This window comes from Pelodiscus sinensis, chromosome 1, assembly GCF_049634645.1.
Source record: "Pelodiscus sinensis isolate JC-2024 chromosome 1, ASM4963464v1, whole genome shotgun sequence".
NCBI classification, from domain to species: domain Eukaryota; kingdom Metazoa; phylum Chordata; order Testudines; family Trionychidae; genus Pelodiscus; species Pelodiscus sinensis.
Genome location: NC_134711.1, coordinates 197,028,098 through 197,045,688, shown reverse-complemented (window position 1 = coordinate 197,045,688; position 17,591 = coordinate 197,028,098). Strand labels below are relative to the sequence as shown.

General features: G+C 44.9%; 1 protein-coding gene and 1 long non-coding RNA gene across 3 annotated transcripts in view; one reads left to right on the top strand and one right to left on the bottom strand.

Moving 5' to 3' along the window:
- LANCL3 (LanC like family member 3) overlaps positions 1-17,581 on the top strand; it is a 51,989-nt gene extending 34,408 nt beyond the window's left edge. The window contains exons 2-5 of the mRNA XM_075913252.1: positions 9,625-9,748; positions 10,394-10,591; positions 14,404-14,611; positions 15,961-17,581. Of these exons, the coding sequence (XP_075769367.1) occupies positions 9,625-9,748; positions 10,394-10,591; positions 14,404-14,611; positions 15,961-16,120 (690 nt within the window). The 3' untranslated portion in view covers positions 16,121-17,581. The remainder of the gene's footprint in view (positions 1-9,624; positions 9,749-10,393; positions 10,592-14,403; positions 14,612-15,960) is intronic.
- LOC142822003 (uncharacterized) overlaps positions 1-17,591 on the bottom strand; it is a 35,570-nt gene that overhangs the window by 4,156 nt on the left and 13,823 nt on the right. The window contains exons 1-2 of one of the 2 annotated variants that reach the window (XR_012898419.1): positions 9,123-9,185; positions 8,874-8,965 (exon numbers count right to left, since the gene is read on the bottom strand). This is a non-coding gene — a long non-coding RNA (uncharacterized LOC142822003). Of the gene's footprint in view, positions 1-8,873; positions 8,966-9,122; positions 9,186-17,591 lie in introns of those variants that run through there. The other variant, XR_012898420.1, reaches the window with a different exon arrangement.

Sequence of the window (17,591 nt, the reverse complement as noted above, 5' to 3'; positions counted from 1 at the left end):
CTTCCTTCTGTTGCTTGTTCTCACCATCCTCATTCACTTGCTCATTTTTGCCAACCTGTCTGAGGTGTGGGAGGGGGTGAGTGTCTGAGTGGGGGTGTGGGCTCTGGGGTGCAGCTCGGAATGAGGAGTTTGGGGGGCATGATGAGGCTCTGAGCTGGGGCTGAGGAGTTCCGAGTACAGGAGCGGGCTATGGGCTGGGGTAAGGGATTGGGTTACAGGAGTTTGAGAGCTCTGGCTGGGGTGGCAGACTCTGGGATGGGGGTGAGGGTCTTGGGGTACAGGAGAGTGCTCGGGATGGGATCAAAGGGTTTGGAGGGTGGGAGGGGTATCAGAGCAGGGACAGGAGGTTGGGCATGGGAGGGGACCTCAGGGGTACAGGCTCTGAGTGGTGCTTACCTCAAGCAGCTCCTGTAAGCAGCCAGTATGTCCCCCCTCCCCACCAACTCCCCTGAGACGGTGTGACCGTGGGACTCTGTGCTGCCTCATACACTGATGCCACCCTCACCGCTCCCATGGTCTGTGGCTCCCAGCCAGTGGGAGTGGTGGCATGGCACTTGGGGTGGGGGCAGCAAGTGGAACTCTGTGGCAGTCACTACACTTTGGAGCTGGAGCAGAAATAATGTTGATTGCTTCCTGGACTGTGCAACATGGAAACAAGCCGGGAACCTGCCAGCTCGACTGTGCATCATCACCAACCAGACCGTCAATGGCCCTGTCAGTGCTGACTGGAGCCACTAAGATCCCTTTTTGAGCAGATGTTTCTGTCAAAACCTGGACCTCTGCTCATCCTGCTTCATGTCTATATTTCTATGATTGTATGATCATCACAAACCTGAAACGAATTCAGAGCCAGTGGTAGAAATGCAGTGAACCTGATGTGACTAGTTTTAAACACTATTTTAAAAAAGTGAAATCTGTGATTATGAATTATTATTATTCATTTGTAAGTGCAGTAACACTTGATCAAGTTTCTGTTGTGCAAGGGATTGTACAAATATCAGGCATTTTGAGCAGTTTGAAGTAGAGAATACTGTATTTGGATAGAAATGAAGTAAACAGAGAAAGATTTTTCTAATCATTTAGGCCTTGACAGGAAGAAAACACCACCAACTACCTTAGCTTCATTTTGCTCATCTGTCAAGGGTACATGGCTTTTTGGGAATATTACCGGCATACTGGACAATTTAGAATCTTTTTTAATGTGAAAAGTTCATAATAAATCATATAGCACAGGGGTGGGCAACCTGTGACCCATCAGGGTTCTATGTGCAGCCACAAGACATTTTTGTATCCCATTATGCATGCACAGGGTTGCCAGATTCTGCTGGTTTCTATCCATGTCATTTTAGTAATACCAGTGCAAAAAAAAAGTACATGCATGTAACGCAAGGGCATATGAAGTGAGGAGCATGCTGATTGCACACAACATTGACTGTGGGAGCTGTGTGCTCCCTCTGCATCCAATCAAAGCACTTCTCTGGTTCAATTGGCACACCTCGCAAATTCTAAGTGTTCAAGCACAGTTAGCAAAACTACCCAATCCTGGGAGACTGTCTTGGTTGCAACAGTCTTGTGGCCCACTGAGCTGGAGGGCCCCTCATTCATCCCATTCACTAGCTACATTCCCCATTGCTGCTCTAGCACAAATAGTTTGAGACTGTCTGAAGGTGGCAAGAGTAAGGTTATTGGTTTTTATTTCTGTGACTAGTCCTGTCGGGGTTCATGATATTCCTTTTAATTTCTTTGTCTCCTGATGTCACTCTTCTATTTCTCTCTTTACAAGGGGGAGGGGAAGGATTATTTGTGAAATGCTTCCCCTCCCCTCCACTTCCTTGGTGATGGTCAGCTAGTGACAGATGTGAGTGGCACAAAAGAAGCTGCTAATGAACACAGAAAAGTGTATATCATTAGAATCCTAATTAAGAAAATGTAAAACAGTTTCCTAATTAACTACTGAGATAGAAAGTCTGTCACTTGAAAAGATCCATCCCATATGAAACATATTAATATGTAGCCACCTTTTCCCTCCTAATTAGGCCTGTAAGGTAGGCCTTCATCTAATTATTTACCAATCAATAGTCATAAAGACAGCACTGACCTGTTTGTAGTGATAAAGCATTGCAAACATAGTGACCTTCTAAGCAGCAGTGCAAGGCTTTACCCTTACTCTTCCCCTCCCCCCCGGTAATGTTTCCTTGTGATAAGAAGTATGCATGCCGGCATGTTGTGTGATAGGATGTTCCTTAACCGAAGTGTCTACTGTACCTATACTTCATTTACAGCTATGAATGAAACAAACAAGAAAATGGAATGTTCTTCCTCCAATTGAATACCCTCTCCTATTACAGTAAACTTCTGATAATCTGGCACCCTTAGGACCCAGGGGATGCCGGATTATCAAATATTCTGGACTATCGGAAGGGGGACTATGAGGAGTCTGGGATGGAATGCGGGGCATGCGCCCCTCCGCGCTGCGGGACCAACCCGGCAGCACCCCAGCCGCTCTGCCTCAGGCATCCCCAAGTCAGCCGCTGCTGAAACTGACCAGCGGCTGACTCAGGGAAGCTCGGGGCAGAGTAGCTGGGGTGCTACGAGGGGCGACGCTAGGAGACCAACCTGGCAGCACCCCAGCTGCTCTGCCCCGGGCTTCCCAGAGTCAGCCGCTAGTCAGTTTCAGCAGTGGCTGACTCGGGGAAGCTGGGGGCAGAGCAGCTCCAATTGTCTGGCTACCCCAAGCACTTCCGGGTTCCAGATGGTGCCGGACCATCAGGAGTGCCAGACCATTGGATGCCGGACCACTGGAGTTTTATTGTATGTTGTTTAAAAAGCTGTTGTTCCTTTTTCTGGAACAGTCCATCAGCATTCATTACAATCTCTCCTTTCTCCTTGTCATTAGTAACTGCACACTCTGTTTCCTGAGCTGCTGTTTTTGTGTCTCATCTTCTGCTTTATCACATATCATTTAGTTTGTAAAATCTTTGGAAGGGGGAACAAGTCTTTCCCCCACCCCCATTGGGCCTTACTCTGATCCCATTGGAATCAAGGTAAATTTTGTCACTGATGTAGTTGAAGCAGGATTTAGGACTGCATTTGAGAAACATTTTGTAAACCACACTATATAAATGATTAAAAGTCTCAGAGGGGTAGCTGTGTTATTCTGTAACCTAAATAAGCAAGTAGTCCTGTAACACCTTGGAGACTAACAAATAAATATATATGTAATCAGGAGCTTTTGTGGGCACAATCCACTTCTTTGAGGAGTGTCCCTGTGGGTGCTCCACCTTAGGTGTGTAACCACCGCTGAGCAGCTAGTCAGATATTTTTGGTAGCTGTGCCTTCTGCTAGGCTGCACATGTGAAGCAGATGGCATGCGCAGTGCCACAACTACACATGCGCAGCCAACTGTCCCTTCAGTTCCTTCTCTACTGCCATCAGTGTTGGTCAAAACCACAAGGGCTCTCCAACCTCTTTGCTTCAAAAGACTCAGTTCTTGTTAGTGTAATTTAGTATAGTCAGCTGCTCTTTATAGTTCTAATAGTTAAAACAGTTAGTGGAGGGGGGGGTGAAGGGAGAAAACTCCTTTGTTTTTCTTTGAGGCCAGTTTTCACCTTGACGTTTTTGGGATGCCAGGTTCTTTCGGTTTTAAACGCTGCCTGTCTTGCCGGCTCTCCATCCCGGTTTCAGACAGGCACTTGCATTGTGTCAGGGCCCTTGCAGTGTGTCAGGCAGGCCCATGCCACAGTCCAATGCCAGCACTGCAAGCAATTAATGGCCCAGACACAGAAAGCCAGGGAGCTACAACTGAAGCTAATCTCCCTGGAAAACACAGTAAGACCAGCCTTGGGCCCGGAGCACTCCACCCCACCTTGGCCCCACCTCAGCAGCTCTCCCCAGTGGCCATGTCTAACAAGATGGCTCCCTCAAGCTTTGGCATTAGGAACTCTTCCTCATACCACCCCAGGAAGAGATCCCATGAATCAAGTAAGGATGACTCCTCCTCAGAAAAAAAAAAATTGGGACAAACACTCAAAATACCTCCTGCACTGACCCCTTGCGAGGTCACCAGACAGGGAGGTACTGGGACCGTCTGGCTCCAACGGTTCCCTATGGTCCAAGGACCTCACAAAGGCAAGTGCGAGGGCACCAGAGAAGCTTAAGTCAAAGTCGGCACCACCAGACTCTGATTCAGTACCACTGAAGGCAAAGTCAGTGATGCCTTCTTTGGACCTCCCATTGTCACCAAAAAAACCCAGCCTTCAGGGACCCTGGCAAAGCCATCTGGCAGACACCTGCGACAATACCACTGTCTGGTCTGCAACTGCTCAGACCACAAATATTACGTCGCGCCCACCCCTTAGCTCCTTAATGGTCAATGCTGTGAACCAAAGGGGAAAACCAATTGCGATGAGCATAGTTCATACTAAGGTGCATGATTGTACACAAAATTTCTTCCACCTCCTCTAGAGAGCTGTGCAGTGGCACTCACACAGCAGGTGTCTGTTCTCAGGGCAAGACCAGCTGAGACAGCATAGTAAGGGAGTTGCTGGGGCAGGGGGCCAGGACCTGCTGCAGCATAGTGGGGTGGTGGCCGGGGTTGTCCCAGTGAGGGCGTTTCTGATTTGGCAGCTGGGAACATGTATGTGTTAATAAATTTGGTGCCACGGTGGCACACATCCAAACCAGTACACGACCTCAACCTTGGTACACAAGCCAAAACTTACTCCACTCATGGTCTGAATATCTTAGAACACTGGCGACGAGGACCTTTCCCTATGACAAGTAGGGAAATGCCTTGATCTCAGGCGGAGGAAGGCATATTCTTCAGCATCTCTCCAACTATGCAGCTATGCTCGCCAAATACATACACCACATTTTTGTTGCAATTTTTGAGCAGATGGCACATTTTATTGACTCTCTCCCAGAGAACAGAAGAGACCAGTTCAGGGCCAATATCCATGAAGGCACCTTGATTTCATGTACGGCCCTTCAAGCTGCTCTGGATGCCTCTGACATGGTGTCTTGCTCCATCGCTACAGAAGTGGTGATGAGGAGGTCATCATGGCTACACTTGTTCAGTTTTTCCTGAGGGAGGAGCAGGCTACAATAGAATATCTTCCCTTTTGAAGATCTAAGCTCTTCACCAACACCACTGACACCTCTCTTCACTCACTCAAGGACTCCTGTACTACCTTGAAGATGCTAGGTATTCATGTCTCTGCAGTGAAATGCAAACAGGGAAGAACCTTTACTCAGAGGTAAAGACCCATGCCTTATAGCCAAGAGCAAAGGCAATTTGGTAACAGGAGGCAGCGCCAGAACAGAAGGAGGCAAAACACTGACCATCCAGCCATCTACCTCAAAACAAACGTTTTGAAGGTCAGATCAAGGGTTTAGTAACACCTCTCTGCTTATAGTGACCCCATCCTGTCCATCTATTCCGTCAACATCTAGCACCCTTTTACCATCAATTATCGTCCATCACAATTGACAGATGGGTACTGGATGTTATAAAGAATGGAAACTGCATTCACATTTTTTTCTACCCCCATCTCTATCCCCATCCTTTTTTTTCTATCCCCATCCTGCTTTGAGGACCCATCTCACCAGAACATTGTCCTCCAGGGGATCGACCATCTACCTCACCTCAGAGCAGTGGAACCTGTTCCACGTTGTTAAAAAAGAAAAGGATTTTACTCCCACTACTTTCTCACATCGAAAAAGTCAGATGGTGGGAGACCGATTCACGATTTCAGGAAGCTCAACAGACACACATAACCACAAGGATTCAAGATGGTCACTCTATCCATTATAATTCCCACCTTAAAGAGGATTGGTTATCAACTCTCGACCTCCAGGACCCGTATTTCCACATATCCATTCACCAGCACATTGCAAGTACCTCAGATTTGCAGTACTGGTAAAATTGCCATTAGTAGAACACATTCTCTGAGTATGAATTTGATTATTGACTAATTGGGTAACCAAATAACAGTAGGGGTCCCTTCCTTCCGATATACTGCAAACCCCAGGAATGGCCATCATGTCAACCCCACTATGAAACCTCTTAACCTCAATTTCGGATTCTTGCGGCTCATGCTCATTTGTAGTGATATATATTTCTATCTCTACTGATCCATCTATTTTCCACTCAATTGTTTGCTCATATGAGATATTCTGAACCCTAAAGAATACATTTTCCGAACAATACTTAGCTAAATCACTAAGGTGTGAGGGCCTTGGCCATTGAATTTTATCAGAATATATGGTATCGTCTGTATTTGGGTACGTAACAGGGGCGGTAGTGGAGGTGGAGGAGATGGTGGGGACAGTGGCATCAAGGCGCTTCTGGTATTCCTCATCTGAAAGCCAATTGGGGAGGGCAGTATATTCGGACGGTACTTGTCTGTAAGAGCAGAGCTCAGCCCCTGGAAGAAACCCAAACTACCACTCAACACCACATTCCCAAGAACGGTCCCCGCAAGTCCCTCCCTGCCAATGTACAGTACTCCGCCTCTTCCACCAGGGCCAGTTCTCAATGTCTTTTGTAGTTAGAAATTTCTGGACTGTGGTGGTGTCAGTGGAGTGGACATTCCTTCTTTCCTGAAGCAGTTGTGGTTCAGCATCATGCAGAGGAGAGGTTACTAGCATGTCACCCTGTAATATTTTAGTTTTTCTAGCAGATACTGACTATATGGTAATTCTGTCAGTGGACAAGGGAGAGGTTACTAGCACTTCACCTTGTCTTTGTCTCCTGCTGCCCAGAAGGAGGGAAAGCAGGACCAGAAGGAGAGAGAGACTTGTCAGCAGTCGGGATAGAATCATCTTGAGATGGAGGGGCCTTTTTGCAGTGAGAAGCATGGGTCCAGGCAGTCAATCCTTGGCACTTCACAGTAGTAGTGGTTAGCAGAACTTGGTAAGGGCCTTTCCAGAGTGGGGCTAGAGCAGTCTTTCGCTGATGGACCTTTATGTAGACCCAGTCTCCTGGTTCCAACAGATGACAAGGTTGCTCAGGGTCCTTGGGTAATGCTTTCTTTACCTGTGAATAAAGAGACCTAACGCATTTCATTAATGCTTGACAGTAATTAAGCATTGTATCATCCATTAAATGAATGTCTATCTGGGCAAGGGCCAGTGGGGGTGCTGCTGGTAGTCGGATCGGGCGATTGGGGTTGGTCCTCATGCTCATCAATGCCAATGGAAGGGCATCTGGCCATTTTAAGTTTGTTTCTGCACAGATCTTGGCCAGTTTGTTTTTCAGAATTCCATTCTGATGTTCCACTGTCCTGTCAGACTGCGGGTGGTGGGGGCAGGGGAGTTATGTTGGATCTGCAAGACTGCACGTAGCTCTTTTACAATCTATCCAGTAAAATGAGTACCACGATCACTGTTGATACCAATAGGTATACCAAACCTTGGTATAAAATCTTTCAGCAGGATTTTCACAACAGACTTGGCATCTGCCCTTCTGCAGGGGAAGACTTCAACCTAACTTGAAAAAACATCAACTAATACTAACATATACTCATAATTACAACATTTAGGCATTTGAATAAAATCAATCTGAATATTTACAAAGGGTCCCCAAGGTGGGGGGAGGTGCTGCCTGCCCAACTTTAACGGCTTTACCAACATTATGTTGCTGGCAGATTGTACATTGTTGGCAGTAGTGCTGGGCTACAGAAGAAAAAACTGGTGAATACCAGTCTCGTTTAACTACAGCAATCATCCCCACCATGGTGCACATGAGCAAAATAGGGCAAGAGCACCTTAGGCACAACCAGGTGGCCATCCAGAGAGCGCCAAAGGTGATCAGGGTGTAAAGTGCACCCAGTAACACTCCGAGAATATTTTTCAGCATCAGGCGCCACCTCTTGGATGCTGGCGAGATCGTCAAGGGATGCTAGCGGAGGATGCTCAATCAAGGCATAAGTATATGCAGCCTGAGGGGCAGAAAGGGCTGCATTCTTGGCTGCTGAATCAGCCAAAGCATTTCCACGTGTAACTTCATCGTCAGGGGATTTGGTGAGCAATACATTTTACAAAGCAATAGCTTTGGGTAATAAAAGGGAATCTAAAAGAGCAGATACATACAGACTATTCTTAATAGGGGAACCAGAGAATGTGAGAGCGCCTCTGTGTTTCCAAAGTAAACCATAATCATGTATCACTCCAAAAGTATATCAAGAATCCGTATAAATAGTAACAGCTTGATTTTGAGCTAAAATACAGGCTTGGGTTAAAGCAATGAGCTCAGCAACCTGGGCTGACAATACAGAAGAGAGAAAAGCACTTTCGATAACAGAATATGAAGAACACACAGCAAAACCAGCAACCAATTTACCCTTAGAATCTCACAGGGGAGTATTCTGTCCGCTCAGCGGCTCATTCCCATCTGCTCAGCGGCTCATATTAGACTATCCTTACACGCTCCAGAGAATGGGTCTGCTGGGTCTCGAGATGCGACCTTATCAGCAGCTCATTAAATAAGGAGAGTCACTCTCTCACTTTCATGAGGCTCGGCTGACACCCCTTGTGTTCAGGACTCTCTCATAGAGTAGCCCTGGTGCAGCTGGAGTCAGCTTAAGTCTCAGACCTGGTCAGCGGCATTCACTCTTCACTCACTCACTCATACTTCATACTCATTCATTCCCAATATTCAGATGCATCTCCTTTAACCATAACCTTAATACCTTATGTCCGGACTTAATATAACCTTTCCCTTATATGAGGTGGCAAAAATTCCTCAGCACCACTTTGCACCTGACCTTGTTGCAGATTCAGTAAGTTTGCATGGCGTGAGCCCAAAAGAAATGGACAGCCCCATGGGAAGTCCTCCTTCGACATCCCAGTAGAGATTTCAAAAGGTCTCTTACCTCCCGTTTGGCGCCTTAGGTTTTGAAGGGGAACGGTCCATAGCAGCCTCCGCTTATCAGCCAGGCGTTGCCATCCAAGTCACGGCACCAAACTGTGGAAGAAAACAAGTCCTCACTCTGAATTTTCAAGCAATGAGTTAGAAGCAGTTTATTCGCGCAATTGCAAGGAAAGACTGTGGTCGGACAGAGGGGTCCCCCTTCCTTAGGCAGATCTTCAAAGTACAAACAGTAAAAGACAAGTATATATACCTTCCCGTTACATACATCAACAGCTAACGGTTATCTGTTTGTTTATACAAACTCCTTCCAGATGCTTCCTTATCTCGAAGTTCCTGCCTACCTCAGCATTCTATTCTTATCTCCTAAAGAGAGACGGAGGCAGCATCTCTTACAACTCTCGCGTTATTAGGGTTAGGGCTAGGGTTAGCTTGTAACAAACCTGAGATGGCTATGCACAAATCCCCTTTTTCCCTTTTCCTGCTTCTAAAGTGCCCTCGAAAGCTCATGATTCATATTCTCTCTCTCTCTCTCTCCGCACACATACTTTATATACTTCGTTAGTCTTTAAGGTGACACAGGGCCACTCATTTTTTATATAAATGATTGTTACTGTTAATGTATTATAAAATACATTATAGTATGCCTACAGAGGCAATGTTTTAATACGTGTGCAAGGATGAGAAAGAAGGAACTTTATCATTTTAAAAGGAAAAATTGTAACAGTCTGTCTCTTTCGGTGTTTTCTGCTTAGGTGTTGACCCCAGTGCAAATCAGATCAATTTGCCAGGCTATATTAGAATCTGGGAAGCAGTATGCAGTGAAGAAGAGGAAACCATGCCCACTCATGTACTCTTACTATGGAACAGAATACCTTGGTGAGTAGAACACACCAGACACTTAGAAACCAAGGCATTGCTCTGACACTAAGGTAACAAGCCACTTAGAAATAAGACATTGACAGGCAAGCAGTATATCATTGTTGTTCCTAATTAACAAATGATCATATAATATCTATCCGCTTACCTATAGGTGGCCACCTAAAATTAACACAGTGATTAATGCTTCTAGGTGTACACTGCATATTCCAATCAGGCTCAGATATTTCCCTTCTGAAAAACTTGTGATAGAGGGGAAAATCTTTTAACTTTGTGAAATTCCTCACTGAGTTGGGGCCTTTGCTTCTCTTAAGCAGGGAGTTTGCAGCTGTTATGTATTTTTGAAATGCAGGCAAGAAATCTTTTATCTGCACTTTAATTTTCATTATTCTTAAATGTTGTCGCTCTGTAGTGAGAATGGGTGAATTAGTACAGATTTTTTTTTTGAATGTATGCATCTAAAAGATGTAAGTGGTAACGAATCTTTGAGTTGCATGTGTAAGACCTTTACTCCACACAACATTATAACTATCAAAACAAGACACCCATCTGAACCACACAGAAATTATTTCCAGAAGAAAGATGTAGCATGATGGATCTGTGAGCAAAGAGAATTTTTATTTTAACCATTTGTATTCTTTATAGGTGCAGCACATGGCCTTTCATCCATCCTTCAGATGCTGCTGTCCTATTACGAGTACCTCCAGCCTGCAGATCAGGAGCTTGTGTGGCAGAGCATTGACTTTCTTATGGACCAGGAACAGAACTGCAACTGGCCTCCTGAACTGGGAGAGACAATTGAGCGGGAGAATGAGCTTGTGCACTGGTGTCATGGAGCTCCAGGTCCTTTTCAAATTGATGCTGTGAAGTAGCCAGATGTTACCAATTACAGTACTTTTCACACTAAATTGTTCTATTGAGAAAAATACCATCAGGTCAAATTTTATTGATTTTACCTTTTACGTGAAGCAGGAAAATTGTTCATGGGTTTTTTCAGTTGTTTATTACGGAAATGGGTGGAGGATCAGGCAATGAAGAAAGTTTCCAGAACGCTTTGAGAGATTTTCAAATAGGTTATGAAAGCCTTTAAAATCCAGTAGCACAGTATTTCACCTGGTGATCTAGCTATAATATCCTGTACTCTTATACAAGTAGCCCAGGTATGATACATATATTCCAATCCCCTTGCTCTCATGAGAGGCAGGACTTTAGTGCACGATATAGCTGAGTGCCAAGGCAAATCCTGCTTGGCTGGAGGGTGAAGTGGCCTTGGTGTACTGAAAGAAGGCCTAGCCAATGCCAGACTTAGTATTTATTGGTGGGCCTGGAAAAGAGTATTTTGTCTCTTCCCCCTCAATATAGCCAGTTTTTGTCTACTACTAATGTATACTCATGAACAGATCTGACCTGAGGATTTATTTTATGGGGAAAGGGCTAGCAGATATGTCCAGTGGCTGGAGATGAGACATCTACATGGGGAGGGCTCTGAGTTACTACAGATAATTCTATCCCAGGTGTCTGGCTGGTGGGTTGTGCCCACATGCTCAGGGTCTAACTGATCACTATAGTTGGGGTTGGAAAGGAATTTTCCTCTGGGTTAGATTGGTGAAGACCCTGTGGGGAGAGTATTCACCTTCCTCTGCAGCATAGTCCATGGGTCACTTGTCAGTTTAAATTAGTGTAAATGGTGAATTCTGTGTAACGTGAAGCTCAGCATGGTTAGAGGACTTCAGTAACTTAGCCAGAAGATAGGGGTCTATTAGGGTATGTCTACACTACAAAGTTAGTTTGAACTAACGGACGTTAGTTCGAACTAACTTTAATAGGCGCTACACTAGCGCTCCGCTAGTTCGAATTTGAATCGAACTAGCGGAGCGCTTAGTTCGAACTAGGTAAACCTCATTTTACGAGGATTAAGCCTAGTTCGAACTAGCTAGTTCGAATTAAGGGGTGTGTAGCCCCTTAATTCGAACTAGTGGGAGGCTAGCCCTCCCCAGGTTTCCCTGGTGGCCACTCTGGCCAACACCAGGGAAACTCTATGCCCCCCTCCCGGCCCCGGACCCCTTAAAGGGGCACGGGCTGGCTACGGTGCCCGTGCCAGGTGCAAGCCTGCCAGCACCCAGCCAGCAGACCCTGCACCTGGCACAGCACAGAGCCACCCACCTGATGTCCCCCAGCCCACCCCCTCTTCCCGGGACCAGGCTGGCGGCTCCCGGGAGCTTGCCCTGGACCGCAAGAGGCGGGCACCTTCCTGGGCTAGTGCGGACATCGTGGACCTCGTCCACGATCTCCGCACTAGGCACAGGAAAGTGGCCGGCTAGGGCAGGAGAGCTGCCAGCCTGGCCACCCAGGAGCAGGTGTGCATGAAAATCAAGGGGGTCCACTGAGACCCCCGACCCTGAGCCCTGAGCTTACAATGGCCGTCCTGGGTCAGACCAAAGGTCCATCTAGCCCAGTAGCCTGTCTGCTGACAGCGGCCAACCCTAGGGACCCTGGAGGGGATGGACCGAAGACAGTGACCAAGCCATTTATCTCGTCCCATCCCTCTCCAGCCTTCCACAAACTTTGGGCAGGGACACCACTCCTACCCCCTGGCTAAGACCACTCCATGGACCCAACCTCCATGACTTGATCTCACTTCCCTTTAAACTCTGTTCTAGTTGTAGCCTTCACAGCCTCCTGCAGCAAGGAGTTCCGCAGGTTAACTATTTGCTTTGTCAACAACAACTTTCTCTTACTAGTTTCAAGCCTGCTACCCATGCCTTTCCTTTGGTGTCCTCTAGTCCTTCTTTATGGGAACTCAGGAAGAACTTTTCTGAATGCACCGTCTCCACCCAACCCCTGCTTTTAGAGACCTCTATCCTGTCCCCCCTCCGTCTCCTCTTTTCTAAGCTGAACAGTCCCAGTCTCTGTAGCCTTTCTTCATCTGGGACCTGTTCCCAACCCCTGATCATGTTAGTTGCCCTCCCTTCTCCCAGCCTTTCTCTTCCCCTCTCCCACCTCCTTTTCCCAGTCTCCCCCAGTTTTGTTCAATAAAGACAGAGTCAGTGTTGGAAGAAACGTTATCTTTATTTTGTACATCAATAAGAAGGGGGGCTAGGGAAGGGTAAGTGGAAGGAGGTGAGGGAGGAATGGGGTACGAGCCCCCGATGGGGAGGACTGGGCTGGCTCTGCGGGCTTCTGGGGGTGGAAGCTCTCCTGCAGCCCCCCAATTGCCGCCTCTCCCCAGATGGCAGCCTGCGGCAAGTGCAGCCGGGCTGATGGCCGAGTGGTGTGATGTGCCCAGTGTGGGTACTCCGGGCACTCCAAGCCAGAACTTCTTTGCAAGCGGGGCACCCCTTAGAACTGTGTGTCCGGGGTGGGGGTCGGGACCCTTTAAACGCAGCCCTCGGCTAGCCTGAGACAGCATCTCCACGCTCTAAGTCCTCCTCTTATGCTCTGCCGGCACTGCTTCCGGCCATCCTTAAGCCCTGTTCAGAGTCCACTCAATGTGGACTTGCTAGTTCGAATTAGCAAAACGCTAATTCGAACTAGTTTTTAGTTCTAGACGCGTTAGTTCGAATTAGCTTAGTTCGAATTAACTAATTCGAACTAAGTTAGTTCGAACTAGCGCTGTAGTGTAGACGTACCCTCTTAGGGGTAGATGGATGAGACTCTGTGGCCTGCGATGTGCAGGAGGAGGTCAGAGTAGATAATCATGATCATCTCTTCTGACCTTAAAGTCTATGGTCTATGAGTATTCATTAATAAAATATTAATTGTGGAATTGTCCCAAATTGAAGAGGCCTGGGGATGGACGGGAATCTTCCATCTGAGTTCCATGGTGACTGACCCTAACTGAGGGTGCTCTTTCTTGCTCTAACAGTGGAAATTGAAATTACTTTCCACCAAGACACATTAGTGGGTTTGTGACCAAAACTTAGGAGTTAACAGCCAAAATTGACACAGTGCTCCAGTATTGTTCATTTGTTAAACAAAGTTCAGGGGCAGAGGCCCATGCTTAGGCGTGAAAACTAGGAATGCATAGGATGCTACCACTACCGGAGGGTTTAATTGGGGTACCCCTGCTGACCACCTGCACCCAGGATCCAGCTGCTACACACCCACCTTCCCCCTTCACCTCTAAAAATGATTTAAAATGGCTTTTTCATACATAAAAAGGACATGACTGACATCCAGCATCTCAAGATCTGCCAGGTCTAGAATAAACTAGTGTGTCCCCCTGGAAAGCAAGTTACTTCCTATTTCTAGCTCTTAGAAATGAGAGCTACTGGGTCTTATACCTATCACTGTTGCAAGACTAACTGACCCAAGATCAATGATGGGAAATAATGTGATTTGGTGGAAGAACTCTACTTTTTAGGAGTATTTAAACACAAAAACATGGTTGTTGTTTTAAGTTGTTCAGAGGGGATGGAAAGCTAGTTCTGGAATGAACTAGTGGTGCACGTGAGGCTTTTAAAAGTGTGTGATAAATGCAACTTACCACAAGGCTATCAGATGGCAAACACCTTCATATATGTGGCATGTACACGCTGTTGAATATATATCATAGATGAAGAATATGTAAGTTCTCTTATGTATTGATCAGATAATATTTTACTAACTTAACTGTACTTCCAAAAACAAAACTGATTTATCTGCTGTATCCCTAGGTATTGCATACCTGTTCGCTAAAGCTTATCTGATTTCCAAGAAGCCTCAGTATCTAGACACTTGCATCCGCTGTGGGGAACTGACATGGCAGAAAGGCCTGCTGAAGAAGGGACCTGGAATTTGTCATGGAGTGGCTGGTAGTGCCTATGTGTTCCTACTCCTGTATAGGCTTACTGGAAACTCTAAATACATCTACAGAGCACAAAGGTTAGTATTCTCATAATTCACTCACCTCACTTTGGCTTTGGGGCTTTGGCAACACCTCACTTTGGCTTTGGGGTTTATTATTATAGAGATTTTGTAAAATAAAAAGAGCACTCGCAGAAGTGTTAGACTTGCATAGTCTATGGCCACAGTCCTGTCAAGTATTTAAATCTTTAAACATCCAAAACAGATCTAAATGTGGTCAGAACCAGCCAAATGCAAAATATTTTTAAATAGGGGCATTTTGTCTCTAGAGAAGAATATGCAAACAGATTTTACATTCTGAATACCTATTTCTTCCTCAGCCTATGTTGGTCTCTCTCTACGGTCTGTATCCAAATGGATCATAAGCAACTGATTACATTAATTGATGAGATACTTCTAGTGGAATTCTGCAAAACCTTTTCTGGGATTAAACTCAAAAGTGTCCATGGTTGTTCTTCATTGACTTTCTATACCTCTCCTTATGGTTGCCATAAGAGTGAGGGTTAGAGGGCTGGCTCTAGGGATGTTAAAGAGTAGTCAACTATCCAGTAAGCAAATGCTTATCAGATAGTTAGTTGACTAATCGATTGCCGCCTTCTCCCCCACCCCTACCCCGCCCCACAAACTTGCTGCCTCTATCATATAGAGGCAGCAGAGTGGGAGGGAAGAGGGAGTACTTGAAGGTGGCAGGCCTCATTCAACTTTCATTTACGCCAGTTTTATACCTGTGTAATTTGATCAACTACTGTTCATGCTGGTTTAAATGGGATGAGGATGGGGCCTAAATAGAACTATAGCAGGGAGCAGTGCTTTTTAGTTCATTTTTTCCTGACACATTGTAGCTCTTTTAAATGATGTGTTTGTTTTCATTTTCCTTAGCAAGAGGGGATGGGTCAATAGTCACAATGTCTTATTTTTGGTGCTGCTCCTTATATAGTATTTTAAGAGTGTTTCTCCTGCTCAAGCATTTCTGCAAAACAGGTCTTCTCGCATCCATCTAGAAAACATTGCTGTTCTGTGCCCCACTGGGTCCTTATGAAACGCAGACCAATATAAGAACATGTTTTCAAAACAAAATCCTTGCATTTATACACTAATAAATGTTATACAGAGGCATGAAAAAGCTTGTAGATTTCAGATGGGCATTTTTTCAGTTCTTTTTGATCCAATGGAGAGGAAAAGATAAAAACAAATTTGCAAGTGTCAGGTAACTAGTAAATGTGAAACTATTAAGATTCTTCCTAGTGAATGTGCTGATGTGAAATCTTCTATTGACAAATGAACTGATACACAAGGTTGGCTCCAAAGCTAGTTGCATAAAGAGAGAGATAATAAAGACTTCATATGTTGTTTTTACTGTTTCTTAGGTTTGCGGAGTTCTTATTTACAGAAGAATTTAAAGCTGGTTCCCGGGCATTAGAAAACATATATAGTCTGTATGAAGGCTTCTCAGGGACTGTGTGTTTCCTGATTGACTTGCTGCAACCCAACCAGGCTGAGTTCCCTCTCTTCAGTGTCTTTGTCTAGAGAAGAACCGTCTCCAGTGCCATATCGGAACAGCTAGGCACTTGCAGTTTTATTTATCTGTAAAGGGAGGCTATTTAGAAAATAAGCCACATTCAGTGCTAACACTAATGCTAGCCTTAATTTTGCTGAGGGGCTAGGAAGAAGACGAAATAGAGTGGGACTTAGGGAGGGAAGTATGTGGTTTAAAAAAATTAAGTTTAAAAGGGGAAAATGAAGTGGTTTTTCAAAACTGAAGGGATAGCAATTCAGCTTTACCAAGGGAAGTAAAGTCTTTTCATTATTCAAATGAGTGACAGAGGCATTAGTAATCTTTAACATGGTAGTTGTACAAAAAAACCAAAATGGAAATCTGAATATTAGGGTCATGCAAGGGAAATAAAATAATTAAGCCAATGGCATAAGAAGTGGCACACAAAATAGGACAATGCACAACTATGCTCTTGTAGGTGACACAGACAGGTCACTTAAAGTGTGAAAAGGCAAAATCTGGGCTTTCTTAATTAAACATTTCCTAGTATTAGTACCACATTTTCTACAAGTACCTATATCTTGGAATCTTTTCACAGTCCTATGTATATAATAACAATTATACAGCAACCATCTGTCTCTAATTGCACGTGCCACATTCCTATTGCAGTCAGTGGGGTTTCATATATGTAACTGACAGTTACATTTGACCATGGGTTTCAAAATTGTGTGTGTGGGGAGAAAAACTAATCCCCAACACGACCTTACAGGTGTAGTATTCCTTTTTATCTTCTCTTTCATGAAAAAGATCAACAGAATCCATGTAGAAGACTTGGATCACTAAATTCTATAGCAAAGTCCAGAGAGAGAGACAAGGTGGGCGAGCTAACGGTTTTTACTGGGACAACTTGAGATCAGACCTGAAGAAGAGCTCAAAAGTTTTATCTCCCCAGTAGAAGTTGGTTTAATAAAATATATTATCTAATCCACCTTGTCTCTCTCTCATATCCTGGGGCTACCATGGCCACAACAAAACTGCAAATAGGAAGTATATACAATCAAGTGTTATTCCCACAGCATCAGATAGTAGGTAATATTGCTTATTGCCAATCATAGAAAAATTGTCTTTAATGCATTATTTGAACTGTAGCATATATATTATGATAGAAAAAGTGACAAAATAAGTCCTGATGAAATGGAGTAATACATTTCAGAGATACAAATTGTATCACAGATCTTTTATGCTACCCTGAGTACTGGGTTTAGGAGAAGGATGATAAGTTTTAAATGAAAACCACTTATTTCTCTTATTAACAAAATAATGTTGCTAATGTACCACACAAAGTATTGTAAATGCCCAAGTGATTTGTGGCTATGAAGACCTATGGATAGTCCAATAACAATGCGCTACCATAGATAAGTTAAAATTGTATTCCCTATTTTCAGGGGGAAGGGGTGCTATTTGAAACTTAAACAAAACACAAATGTAGATTTGTTTAAAATA